Source organism: Lycium ferocissimum, chromosome 3 (assembly GCF_029784015.1).
Source record: "Lycium ferocissimum isolate CSIRO_LF1 chromosome 3, AGI_CSIRO_Lferr_CH_V1, whole genome shotgun sequence".
Lineage (NCBI taxonomy): Eukaryota > Viridiplantae > Streptophyta > Magnoliopsida > Solanales > Solanaceae > Lycium > Lycium ferocissimum.
This window is the reverse complement of record NC_081344.1, coordinates 14,837,088-14,849,610: the sequence shown is the minus strand read 5'-3', so window position 1 is coordinate 14,849,610 and position 12,523 is coordinate 14,837,088. Positions and strand designations below refer to the sequence as shown.

General features: G+C 34.8%; 2 protein-coding genes across 2 annotated transcripts; both read left to right on the top strand.

The window, feature by feature from the left end:
• Nucleotides 1-1,304: 1,304 nt before the first annotated feature.
• On the top strand, nt 1,305-8,173 carry LOC132049828 (KH domain-containing protein At2g38610-like). The gene is made up of 7 exons (XM_059440777.1): nt 1,305-1,630; nt 1,731-1,822; nt 3,026-3,177; nt 5,639-5,752; nt 5,853-5,969; nt 7,064-7,207; nt 7,753-8,173. Exons 1-7 carry the CDS (start codon nt 1,551-1,553, stop codon nt 7,897-7,899), a joined length of 846 nt encoding a protein of 281 aa, XP_059296760.1. The 5' UTR covers nt 1,305-1,550; the 3' UTR covers nt 7,900-8,173.
• Nucleotides 8,174-10,232: 2,059 nt separating this feature from the next.
• LOC132049827 (protein RETICULATA-RELATED 3, chloroplastic-like) lies at nt 10,233-12,455 on the top strand. The gene is made up of 2 exons (XM_059440776.1): nt 10,233-10,521; nt 11,067-12,455. Exon 2 carries the CDS (start codon nt 11,081-11,083, stop codon nt 12,146-12,148), a length of 1,068 nt encoding a protein of 355 aa, XP_059296759.1. The 5' UTR covers nt 10,233-10,521; nt 11,067-11,080; the 3' UTR covers nt 12,149-12,455.
• The last annotated feature ends 68 nt before the right edge of the window (nt 12,456-12,523 follow it).

Sequence of the window (12,523 nt, the reverse complement as noted above, 5' to 3'; positions counted from 1 at the left end):
CTGCAAGGCTAGGCAAATAACTATTCCACTAGAGGAAAACCTATCAAAGGATTCTCTTCAAGGATCAACAGCCCAGACTTATTTAATTCATTATCGCTTTATAATTTCTTACTAATTTATTCATTCAATTTATCTAGTCATTACAAAGTTGAGGTAAAATATGAGTGGTGTATTATGAAGAAGTAAATATAGATACATAACTAGAAAGAATAAATCTGTATATGACTATGTGACAATCAATGGTAAAAATACTCCATTTGAAAGTTATCAATCTCATGTGCCCAAAAAAGAATGACTACTCTGTGCCATGTGAGCATGCAGGGGCAAAAGCTACCAAATAGCTAAATATAAGGGGATTATTAGGACCAAAGATTTGAAAATATACATTTATTTATTTATAATGTATAATATTTGTTTATAAAAAAAATTAATATCCTATACCGAAAGGGTGTATTTTGAGATGGAATGATACAACGTAGAGCGTCGAATAAAAGTGTCGGCCATTCTGTCCACCGTCCAGCTAAGACACTCAACGTCATTATACTCATACTTTCACCCAATACAAAAAGACAAACCCCACCTGGATTTTATCAACCTCGTATCAGAAAACAGTAAAAAAAAATCTTTGCTTTTCATGTGCTTACGGCGTACCTACTGAGCACAATAATTGAGTCTACTTTTCCACATTTTCTGATTTTATTTTCTTATTCATTTTCTTTCATTCACACCACAGAAAGGTGACAGCGGATTCTTGGCTGACTATTCTCATTCATAGACCTTAAATACCCAAATCACATTAATCACTACTACATACTCTAGATATATTTAACGGAATATATGGACAACTGTTTAAAGTTGTTACTAGTATAACTTAAGACACTCAAATTACAACTTATTTACATTGAGCACGTAAACACATGATAAAATGTTCATATTAGACATTTCAGGCTCGAGTTTTGGAAAGCTTTTATGGGTATTTTAAAACGTCTATTACGTATAAAAGTTAAGCACTTAAAATGTCACAATTATGCAAATCAACCTTATTGGAACAAGCTTAAAAGTTTACGCCTTAAAGGAAGTGACATATTTTAAATGGTTAACTTATTTATCTAATGACGCGCCTTTAAAATGCACAGACTTCTTAAAAATTTGAGTTGAAACTTGAAAGTATCTAATAAAAATATTTTTCATATATTCGGGTATTCAATGACATAAGCTATAATGTAAGCATTCAAATTAAATTTATTAATAAATTTAAGGGGTTATTAATGTATTGTGATATACATTTATTGCAAATTTAAGCAGCCACCAAATCGTGATGGCAGTTCAAGTGACAGACAAAAAAGAAAAAGGAGAAGATTTTGCTGCCTTTCTGGCAAATTCAGAGACCTTTTGACACTTCTCTCTCTTTCATGTACACAAACACTTTTCAAGGGTTCTATCTGTCTACTTGTTTCTTGTCTTCTCTTTTTCTGTCTTCTGCCGCTGTAGACATAACTTCAGTTAACCCATTTAACTCTTACTAAGTATATACTTGGCCTAAAAAAGGTATGTCAGGTTTATATAATCATAGCTACTCACCTTCTAGAGCTGCATCTCCACAGATTAGAACTAATCCAGATGTTGACACGTATGTTTTTTTAATTTTCTTTTTCTTATAATCTTGCTGAATTCTACATTTTCTTGAATTTTGTGATGTGGGTTGTGATTGCTATGTGTTTATTTTTCAGTAATCAGTACTTGTCAGAATTGTTGGCTGAGCATCAAAAGATTGGTCCTTTCATGCAAGTTCTTCCCATATGTAGCACACTCTTGAATCAAGGTAACTTCATTTTTATGTCCAGTTGCCTATTTCTTGATTCAGTTGAGTTAAATCTGCATTTTCTAGGGGCTGGGGGGTTGGGACTTGGGAGTTTAGAGGTTTAGCTGCATTAGTTCTGATTTCTTGTGGTTAATAGATGACAAGTTAGATCTAGCTTGATTGGTTTGTACCTTCATAGACCACCATTTGTTTTACTTTATCTGTTCTTGCCTACTTCTCACTGTTGACTGGTTGCGAATGTGGCCCAATTAAGGAAACTCTTTTTGGATTCTGTGTATATGTAAGTGATCATCATGTATGATTCTGTTGTTGGAACAGATTTGATTAGCTAATAGAAAGAAATTTAATCCTTAAGGCATTGGGGAGACATTTTTACTCCTGGTGAAAAAGGCTCATTTGCACCTTGATGTTCATAAACAAGACTCTATTTGTAAAATTATGCACATGGCAGGAGGAAATGATAAGGACGTACAAAAAATTAATTCTTCTTCAGGAAGTTGCATCTTTTCAAATGTTATACATGGCTAACCAATGTCCATGAAATTTTCTGCTATTATTTATCTTCAGAGGATTTGCAAGGACATATGAAAAAAAGTTACGGGGGAAATTGTAACTTTGACAGTTTAGTTCTCTTGTTAATACTTTTGGGAAATCTCGAATAATTAAAATAAGAAAAATATGACTTAGCTGATCACACAGTCATCCATGGAATAACCTGCTTGAGAGTGGACATTCTAAGCTGATCTTTGTTTGAAAGAATATCTAGGCCAGCTTGGAAAGTTCCAGACTTGTTCAGATGCAAATTAAATGTATGTTCTTCATGCTAACGTCCTTGATCTGGTTACTTTTGGTGGATATGCCTCTTCAGTTATCAAGAATTCTGAATTCGTGAGGTTAATTCAAATTTTAATCTTTCATTATCCAGATACAGATAGCATAAGATGTTTATTTCTCTTAACCTCACGGTACTCTATTGGCTTTATTTCTCAAGGTTTTGATGATTATGTTAGCAATTTTGTTGTTAAACTATTCTGTGCATTGTAGTCAAAGTGCTACTTAATCTTAATTGATGCTTGATCACCATAACTAGATTCTGGTTTTCAGGATTTTACATGTAATTAACTATTTTTTGTCATACTCATCATGCTATTATTACAATTTTGATTTAGTGATTGATTACTTTGACTACATTCTGATTTTCAGAGATTATGAAGATATCAGGAATGATGCCAAACCAAGGTTTTGGTGAGCTTGATCGGTTTCGGCATAGAAGTCCCAGCCCTATGACTTCACCAAACCTTATGTCAAATGTTGGTGGAACAGGATTGGGTGGTTGGAGTGGACTTGCGCAGGAGGTAATTGCCTTTGTCATCTTTTATCTGACATGTTGAAATTTGCCCTATACTGTTGGATTTCTTCTATTAACAGGACCGTCTCTTTACTCTCTCTGTGTCACATATACAAGAGGAAAAAAACTGTAAGATCAGAGCTATACAAATCTAGATCTAATGATTCAGCAAAATGTTTAGTAGCTGGTAGCATTTCTATGATTTTCTCAACAGTAGTATAACTTTACCGTAAGTTGCTTTATTAAACGGATAAGCACTAAGCTCCAATCCTTCAAGAACTTAGCTTCTTAACTTACCATACATACCATTAAAGCCTACAAGTAACGATATTGGGAAAATTCGCCACTAAAGTTGGAGTAGGTGGATTCACACTGAGTGTTGTAGCTAGGATTTGAACCTCAAATTTCAAGATTCTTTTAGACTATTATTGTAAAATGTATATTGTCTTGCAATAAATGATGGTCTAGATGAAGTAACCTGACTGATTTATATTATTCTTGAGGATTCTTATTATTGGAATTCTGCTGCCACCTAACATTTGATAGACTGTAAATGATAAACTATCTTTAGCAAGCTGAAGGGCATTCTATTTTAAGGCAGAGTGCATTACCATCTAGATAGTAGGGAATGCAGCAGCACTGCATGTCAAATAATTTCAAGTGAAGCAGCTAGCGAGCTCTAAATGGTTTCCTGAAATGCATAATGCTGCTCGATATAATACAGATATATTTAACTTTTATGGATACTTTTGGTGGGACCAGCAGTGAGAATTTGAGCAGAACAGGTGAATTGGTATTGAACACTATGGAAATTACTCTGGACCAAAATGGTTAATACGTGTAGCTAATACTCAGATCACCAAGCAGAGTTAGTTTAGTGTATGCAGATGGTGAATATATGACAAATAACCTTGATTTAGATTTCAATTAGAATTTGCATTTACTCATATAATTTCTGATGAACTTGATTCTTTCACATTTAAGAACTTTTAATAATGTCATCACTGACCTTAATGAATTATTCAAGTACTCTGGCAGTCTGGCTTTGTAATAAACTTGGATAGATATCTTAGATGAAAATATTTCATATTCTAGGTTCTGTTAGCCTCTTGGGGTGTTACATTATGTGCAAAAACCATATGTTATTACTTTTAATCGTAACTGTTTCTTATTTTCTCTGTTAGTATTTACTATTAGAACTAGTTTGCGTTTATTTGAATTCAGCGTGATGAGAAGTCTTAGATATTTAGAGCAATCACTAAGCAAGGTTCACAAATATTTGTTCAAACCTAATAGAAAACCGTTGTAAGTACACAGGCGAGTGCATAAGTTAGTGGAAGTTAGCAAGATCAATAACGGGGCGAACAAAACAAAGATCCTTAGTATATTTATTGCCTAATGGTGGTCATGATCTTGTTCTACTTGCAGCTTGACAATAGACTAGTTCTTTGCTTTGTATGAGAATGAACAAAATAATGAATCCTGGCATTCCTCCTTTTCAATTGCATGGTAATGTCCAAGAGTCCATAATCAAGGTCCGGATAAGGTTAGCTGGAACCAACATTGACAATTACCAAAGTGAGATGAGCTTGCCTGGTCTTTGCCTGTAGAAGTTGGAGAGTAAAGGTTTATATGTTGAGATGATGATTGTTGCAACTAGTTGTGACATTTATATTCGTGAAAGAGAGGATATTCTTCTGACATTTATATTGGTTCTTGTGATTACTTCCCATGACATTTTTTATCTAATAGCATCAGGAGATGGACCTGTTTGATCTAGAAACAAGAATATAAGGGGTTCTGAAGTTTTTGACTTGCATTCCATGTAATACTGAATCCACAAGGATGTGAATATGATCGATTATGGACATACAATTTGGGATTGACATAAATTATTAGGCAACATGGCTGACATGAATGTCTAATTTGGCTGTTCCCCCCTACAGCCTTGGAACAATTATGTTTCTTTCAGTGGTTATATCAACGTTCAAAGTAAATGTTAGAATGTTGACGACCTAAAAGAATATGGATGGGCCCTTACACAACAGAATTGGCCCACTCAAAATTTTGATTTGATTAGTTCTTTAGGCATAGCGGCGTGAAGATCAGAATTTGAAATTTATTGGTGAATGAGTGAAGAAGATGCAAATGATTTTGGAACTGTTTGAGCTGTTATATTAAGTGAGCGAATCATCTGGCATGTGAGACGCAAGGAAATCCAATCTGTCACTAGTTAATCTCTATAACTGTGTGCATCTTTAGTTTGCCCATGCTGGTGATTCATTTGATAATTGATTTCTGATGCATAAGAATATATCAATGGATTTTCTTCTTGTCTTTTTGCCCCTTTAAGTGTCAAGCACTTCATGTCGTGTGTTAACTGTTTTTTTTTTCTTTAAAAAAAAAAAAAAAAAAAAAAACTTATTTTCCCTATTTTATTCTAAATCCAGTTTCTCTATTTGTGGCAGAGATTAAGTGGAGCTCCTGGAATGTCAATGGACTGGCATGGGGCACCAGGTCCTAGTTCATACACTGTGAAACGGATATTGCGTTTAGAAATTCCATTAGACACTTATCCAAACGTAAGGGATTTATTTATTGTTTTCACACACTGGCTAGCAGTGCTGTATATTGGTTGGGCAAATAAACCCTTGTTTGAACTAACTTCTCGGTGGATTTCAGTTCAATTTTGTTGGGCGACTTCTGGGTCCCAGGGGAAATTCCTTGAAACAGGTGGAAGCTACTACAGGGTGTCGTGTATATATTAGAGGAAGAGGGTCAATCAAGGACCCGGAACAGGTAGTGCTAGTATTCTATTCTTTCTTAGTCCTGTTGAAATTTTGATTGACTAGAACATAAGTAGTTCATCTCATATATTTGACCATCCCAATTAGATAAGATGATTTTAAGTTAATGCATGTCCTCCTGTTTCTTCTTTTCTATTAATATCTGTATAGTTCTCTGACCTAGTTTCTTTCAGTATCATCATATAAGAAGGGTTATATTGAACTTGTAACCTAGGTCAGTAGGTCATTAAGGGTACGTATCCTTTTTGATTATTGAGTGGAGTCAAGATACCTATTAAAACAAATAAATTAAGTGAAGGAATGGGAAAATCTTGATTATATCTCCTCTTTTTTACTCTTTAGTGTATAGCTGTTTTCTTGTCATCACCTAGGTTGTATATTTATATATCTATTCACTTATTAGTTGTCATTTTTGCATAGGTCACCTAGTAATATTTGAGCAATAGAGAAGACTGTTTTAGATATTCCAGTATTGACTGGGCAAAAAAGATACCCCTATGTTAGGAGGAAGGGCCGGACTGACGGGGCCTGTAGGAGTAAAAGTCCTACTTGTTAGTCTAAATAAAGAAATTGTCATGACCATTAGAAGCACTGTTAAGTTTAGGTAGAGCTAAAGTTGGTGCAAATCAAGTTTCAGCCAATTTTACTTAAACTGATTAAGTAATAGATTTGTATTGCACATTTGCACATGTTAAAGCTTTGCTACAATGTTCAGTTTATGTACAAAAAAGGAATAGCATAGGAACATTAACATTCAAATTTTTCTGTCTGACGCTTATACTCTTATGGGTTTATGTTAAAAGAAGTTTCATCAGTGCTGCTAGAAATTTTTGAATGGTTCCTTTGATTTGAGTCATGGACCAAAATTGGTACTGATAATTTTATCTATACAGATCAATTAGTACCAACTGGAACTCATTCCTCTGTAGTTGACTGTAAAGCTATGGCTTTGTCAAAATCAGCTTGTTCCTTTGACTTCATGAGAATTAGATACTTATTTGTGAAGTTCTTTCAAAACTTCAATGGGCCATTTGTGCGAGCTGATCTTTGGAGTTCTAACATATTTTTATGTTTGATAATCTCAAGGAGGAAAACCTACGTGGAATACCAGGATATGAGCACCTGAATGAACCACTCCATATTTTAATCGAGGCAGAATTACCAGCCAATATTGTGGATATTAGATTGAGACGGGCACAAGAAATAATAGAGGAGTTGCTCAAGCCAGTGGTACGTACCTCTAATTTGCTCCTTTGAGGATTATTCTAGAGTTTATGCTACTATTTGAACTACACATGATTCTTTTTATATCTTTGATATCATCCTGTTCCTTACAAAGAGGACAAAATTCTCAAATTATTAACAGGTTGACTACCTGTTAATAACTGGGCTTCTTGTTGTTGTTGTATTAACAGGTTGACTACCTGTCAACAAAAAAATATTAGTTGACTATATAGGTGCTCTATGATGGAGCGGAACTGGTTTAAGTATCTGGCACCACAACAACTTATCATATAGTAGAGAAAAGTAATTTAAAGAAAAAGTATCGGAAACTTAAGCTTCGTCTCTATGTTTTCTGCATATTCAGAAATCATATGGTGGATTATAGTCCGTCATATCTATTTCTTTCACCTTTTCTTATAATTTGTACCTCTTTTTTGAAGCATAAACCTTTTCTTTAATTAGGCACATTTCAAGAAAAACCAAGATAAACCAGTTTCCATTTTCACGTAATCTTCACTGCCTTATACTTTGTTCGATGCTACTATTTACAGGACGAATCACAGGATTATATAAAGAGACAACAATTGCATGAACTTGCGATGCTAAATTCAAATTTCAGGGAAGAGAGTCCCGGACCAAGTGGCAGTGTCTCTCCTTTCAATACTGGTGGATTGAAACGTCCCAAGACCGGTCGTTGAGAAGTTCAGACATTCAAGTTCTTCATCTCATATCCGCGTAGCTACCTAAACCCAAGATATGAATAGAGAAAGAGGTCCCTTGTGCAGGTGACGTTGTGGTTGGCTTGTGGATTTTATTTATTTGTCAACAGAAGAAACAAAAAAAGGAAGGGAGTATATAGGAAGAATACATCTTGTGGGTTACAGTTGGCTCTTTGGATTAATTTTGGTCCTACCAGTTCTAGTAAACTTCCTACATTGGATTTATTTATGTGTTAGTAATTGTTGTATGAAAGGCGCTGCGTAAGCGGGTAAAAAATTCTTCTTGGTAGTAGGGAGGTCGCGAGTTCGACGTAAAGCAATATCTTATAAAAATGCGGTGGCTGCGTACGATAGGCACTTTTGTGAGTAAGTGGCACTTACATTCCATGGCATGGCAAGCTTGAAACAGGCTGAAATTTCTTATTTTAAAAAATTGTTGTATGAATTATTCTGTTACTGTCTCATTATAGTGCTAATGGTTTGTAAGCCTATAGGTATTTCTTCGACTTGGCCATCGTGTCAAGTTAAATCGAACAATTATTATCAAAGATGCACCAATGTAGGTGCTTTTACTACAGTTGGATTCATCACACATTTTATAATTTCAACACTTCATAAGTTAAAGCAAGCTTGTCCTGCACATACATGAAATATCATTTAAGTCGTTGTTTCGAAGGCATGAATTAATCTAAAAACTCAAAAGATAGTGTCAAGCTTAACATACCTCAGTGTAATCCTTAAATTACCAGTCCTTAGTTCTAAATGTTAAAGAATAAGTCGAGCGATCCCAATTTTCCGGTCTCCTATAAGCAAATCAAAGACATATTTTGCTCCCTGGGAAATATGACCAGTTTAGAATGGGCCACCTCAACTCCTAGGAAGTATTTTAACTTGTATATGTGGTTCTTGACCCGTTGACGGCTGAGGTGTATTTGCACCACTTTTATAGTGGGGATATATCTGCTTTAAATCGCAAAATTGAGGGGTATATTTGTATCTTTTCCCTATGGAGAATAATGTTGGTTCTTTTTTCAACTTTACTATCTAGTCCATTTGTTTCATCTTGAGAATTGCCTAAAATATCCCAAAAGCATAGCTTTGGAGTTTGGTGGTTTAGACAAATCTCTTTCTGAGTTGCGATGTTGATGTTGTGGGTTCATATGTACCATTCTGCTACTATAGTTCATTTGGTTTCAATGTGGCGTAATGAATATGAAAAGGTGACAGTTGACACCATATGAAAAAATCAAGAAAGAACCAAAAAGAACTTTCAGATTTGACTTTCAACGTATAAGTAGCAGCCTAGCACCAAACTCCGAAAATGTATCAGTCAAAGTTTGGATGTGACTATAAGGCAGCGTGTGCTAGTTGTACTGATACATGTTGTTTTCAGTTTTTCGTTTTTATTACAGTATTTTTTTTTTTTATAGAGAAAATTGAGAAGGGTTGAAGTAATTCTTTCTTCGTTTCATTTTGTACAATGATATTTAATTATGCACAATTTTAAGAAAGGACTTTTTATGACAATTTATACTTTTTACAATTTAAACGGAAGAAAATGAGATTTCGTATATTATTTTGAGATCTTTACGTGTTAAAATAAAAATATTTTGAGATTTTTTACCAAAAAAACTTATGTGTCACTAATATAATATGATATCAAGGATTAAGGGGAAAAAAGAAAACTAAAACAGTTTATGATATTATTTAGGTTGATGAGATCTGTGATATATAAATAGATACAATAGTATATTTGTTCATAAATTAGAATTTGAATGAAATAAGGCAGAAAAAAAAAGAAAACAAAGACCTCTGAACGAGCAAGAGGATTGGTTCCCACCTTAAAACACCGAGCATTTTAGGGGTCTAGCTTGCTGATAAAAAAATCAAAAGATTCAATCCAGTCCCAAGCGTCCCAGCTAGCTGATTGTGTTGAGCAATTATTGTGTTTTGATAGGGATGCATTTAATTGTGGAAATCTCCTTGTTTTAGCTTTTTATTCATAGTAACAATCTCCTAACTTTAAATTATCCAATTTGTAACATCTAAATTAATTGTAATATCTATAATTAACTCTTACAAATCTTGCATTTATGAAAAATTTCCCAATAAATCTTGTCCTAGTAACACTGATTACTTAGTTCAAAGCCACCAACCTCAATGTGGAGTTGGTGCTGATCGATGACTTTAAAAGGTTAACTCAACAACCATTTTTCCCATTTGCCATCATTTACATTTTCAGGCCCAGTGGGCCATTTTCACCAACTACTTCCCACTCTAATTACAAGGTTTTCTTCATTAGTTTATTTGCTACGTGTAACTTCCAAACATACTGCTTCAGACACCGTCCATTTGTCATATGCCCTTGTTCCTTTTTTTAAAACCTTGCCGTCTAGTTGCATTTAGGTCATAATAAAAGATTCCCTTATTTAATCTCTTTATTTCCATGCAGTTCCCCATTTTAGTCCCACTGTCATTTTTTGCACTGCTGATCTGAGAGCAAAAAATAAGTAGTAAGTAGTACATTATATTACATGATCTGCAGCAACTGAAAGAACTGTTAATATTTTCTTCAAAGTAACACTCAGAAATCACAAAAAGGTAACCCCTTTTCCTTTTCTTGATTTATTATTGTTAAATCCCTCACTTTTTTTTTCTTTTTTTTATGTATATTTGTTGCTAAAATAAAACTCATTTTTTGATCTTTTAGTGAATCTTTCTTCTTCCATTGAAGATCTCTTTTTTCCCTCTGTTTTCTCATGATTCTATATTTTGAGTACTAAAGATCATTTTATTGATGTATAAATATATAAGTAGTATTTTTTTTTTTTTGTATAAACATAACCCCTTTTTTGATCTTTCAGTGAATCTTGTTCTTCCATGAAAGATGTTTTTTCTTTCTTTGTTTCCTCGTGATCCCATTTGTGGGAGATCTTTATGATGTATAAATAATACCATTACTTTCTTTTTTCCCATTTTACTATATTTTTGTTGAAAAAAAAAAAAAAAACCCGCTGGTCTTTTAGTGAATCTTGTTCTTCTTCCATGAAAGATATTTTGTTTACTTTGTTTTCACATGATGTAATATTTTGAGTGCTGGAGACCATTTTATTGATGTATAAATAATGGCCATTTTTCAATTTTAGGGTGGCGGTACAAAATGGTGGCAATGTCTCAACTTCGTTATACCCCATTTACAGGCTACTATCAGAATCATACTCAAAGTTGTTACCTTTCTGGTGTCTCATCCAGATTTTCTAACAATAGCCTCTCTTTTAACCCTTTAAAATCTAGCCATAATATTGGTTATAAACAATTGGATCAAGGTTTGAAATATCAAATTATTCCTTGTGCTGGTGGAGGTGATGGAGGAAGTATTGGGATTGGTAGAGGTAGTGGGGGTGGTGGGGGTGGTGATTCAGATGAATCAAGATCCTCTTGGGATGGTATTGGACCAATAGGTGCTTTTGTTAATGGTTGGAGATCGAGAGTTGCTGCAGATCCACAGTTTCCTTTTAAGGTTCTTATGGAGGAAATAGTTGGTGTTAGTGCTAATGTTCTTGGTGATATGGCATCAAGGCCTAATTTCGGGCTTAACGAGCTCGATTTCGTGTTTTCCACGCTCGTGGTTGGTTCGATTATGAATTTCGTGTTGATGTATTTATTGGCACCAACGGCTTCCGCTTCGATCCAAACTCTCCCGTCCATTTTTGCGAATTGTCCGCCGAGCCACATGTTTCAGTCTGGTTCTTATGGGGTGTTAAGTAGGCTTGGTACATTTGTGTATAAAGGAACTCAGTTTGCTGCAGTTGGATTTGCTGCAGGGCTTGTTGGGACCGCGTTGTCGAACGGTTTAATCAAGATGAGGAAGAAGATGGATCCGAATTTTGAGACGCCGAATAAGCCACCTCCAACACTTTTAAATGCTGCAACTTGGGCTATACATATGGGTGTTAGTAGTAATTTGAGATATCAAACACTAAATGGTGTTGAGTTTGTGCTAGCTAAAGGTCTTCCTCCTTTGGTGTTTAAGACCTCGGTTATTGCCTTGAGATGCGCGAATAATATTCTTGGGGGAATGACATTCGTCATGTTGGCAAAGTTGACTGGATCACAAAAAGCGGATGAAGGAAAGGTTGTTGCCGTTGACGACGCACTAGCTGGAGAGAAAGAGAGGTTGTTGGACCAGAATGACAGTATGCATACTGCTGATTCTGCTTCAAAGTGATCGAGCCATTTTTTCCGTTTTTTCTTAGTATGATCTATAAATAAAAATGAATTTTGTTGTCTTTTTAGTCCACGGAATAGTCTTTCTTGTAGGAGCTTGGAGCGTGTCAACCACGTCTAACTTTGTTTCCCTAGAACAGAACAGGAGTTTACTGATATCGACTTGAGGATTGTTTTCTGTTCCTTTGTGTGCTTGAAGATGAGATGTTATGTTAAAAACTTCTGAAGATGACATTGTTGCTTTATTATTGTATGGAATGGTAACTAATGACTAAAGGCAATCAAAGGCTTTTCCCTGTTTTGTTGTGTATGGTACTGTCAATTATGTCGCTTGGACGCTTCAGAATGTTGGCGGTTGCTTTTCGGATCCTCCAAA

Excerpts from the sequence above, each read along its gene's own strand:
- LOC132049827 (XM_059440776.1), top strand. The coding sequence starts at position 11,081 with ATGGTGGCAATGTCTCAACTTCGTTATACCCCATTTACAGGCTACTAT.
- LOC132049828 (XM_059440777.1), top strand. The coding sequence starts at position 1,551 with ATGTCAGGTTTATATAATCATAGCTACTCACCTTCTAGAGCTGCATCT. Across the intron at positions 1,823-3,025 it reads TAGCACACTCTTGAATCAAG|AGATTATGAAGATATCAGGA; the intron begins GTAACTTCATTT and ends TCTGATTTTCAG. Across the intron at positions 5,753-5,852 it reads CATTAGACACTTATCCAAAC|TTCAATTTTGTTGGGCGACT; the intron begins GTAAGGGATTTA and ends GGTGGATTTCAG.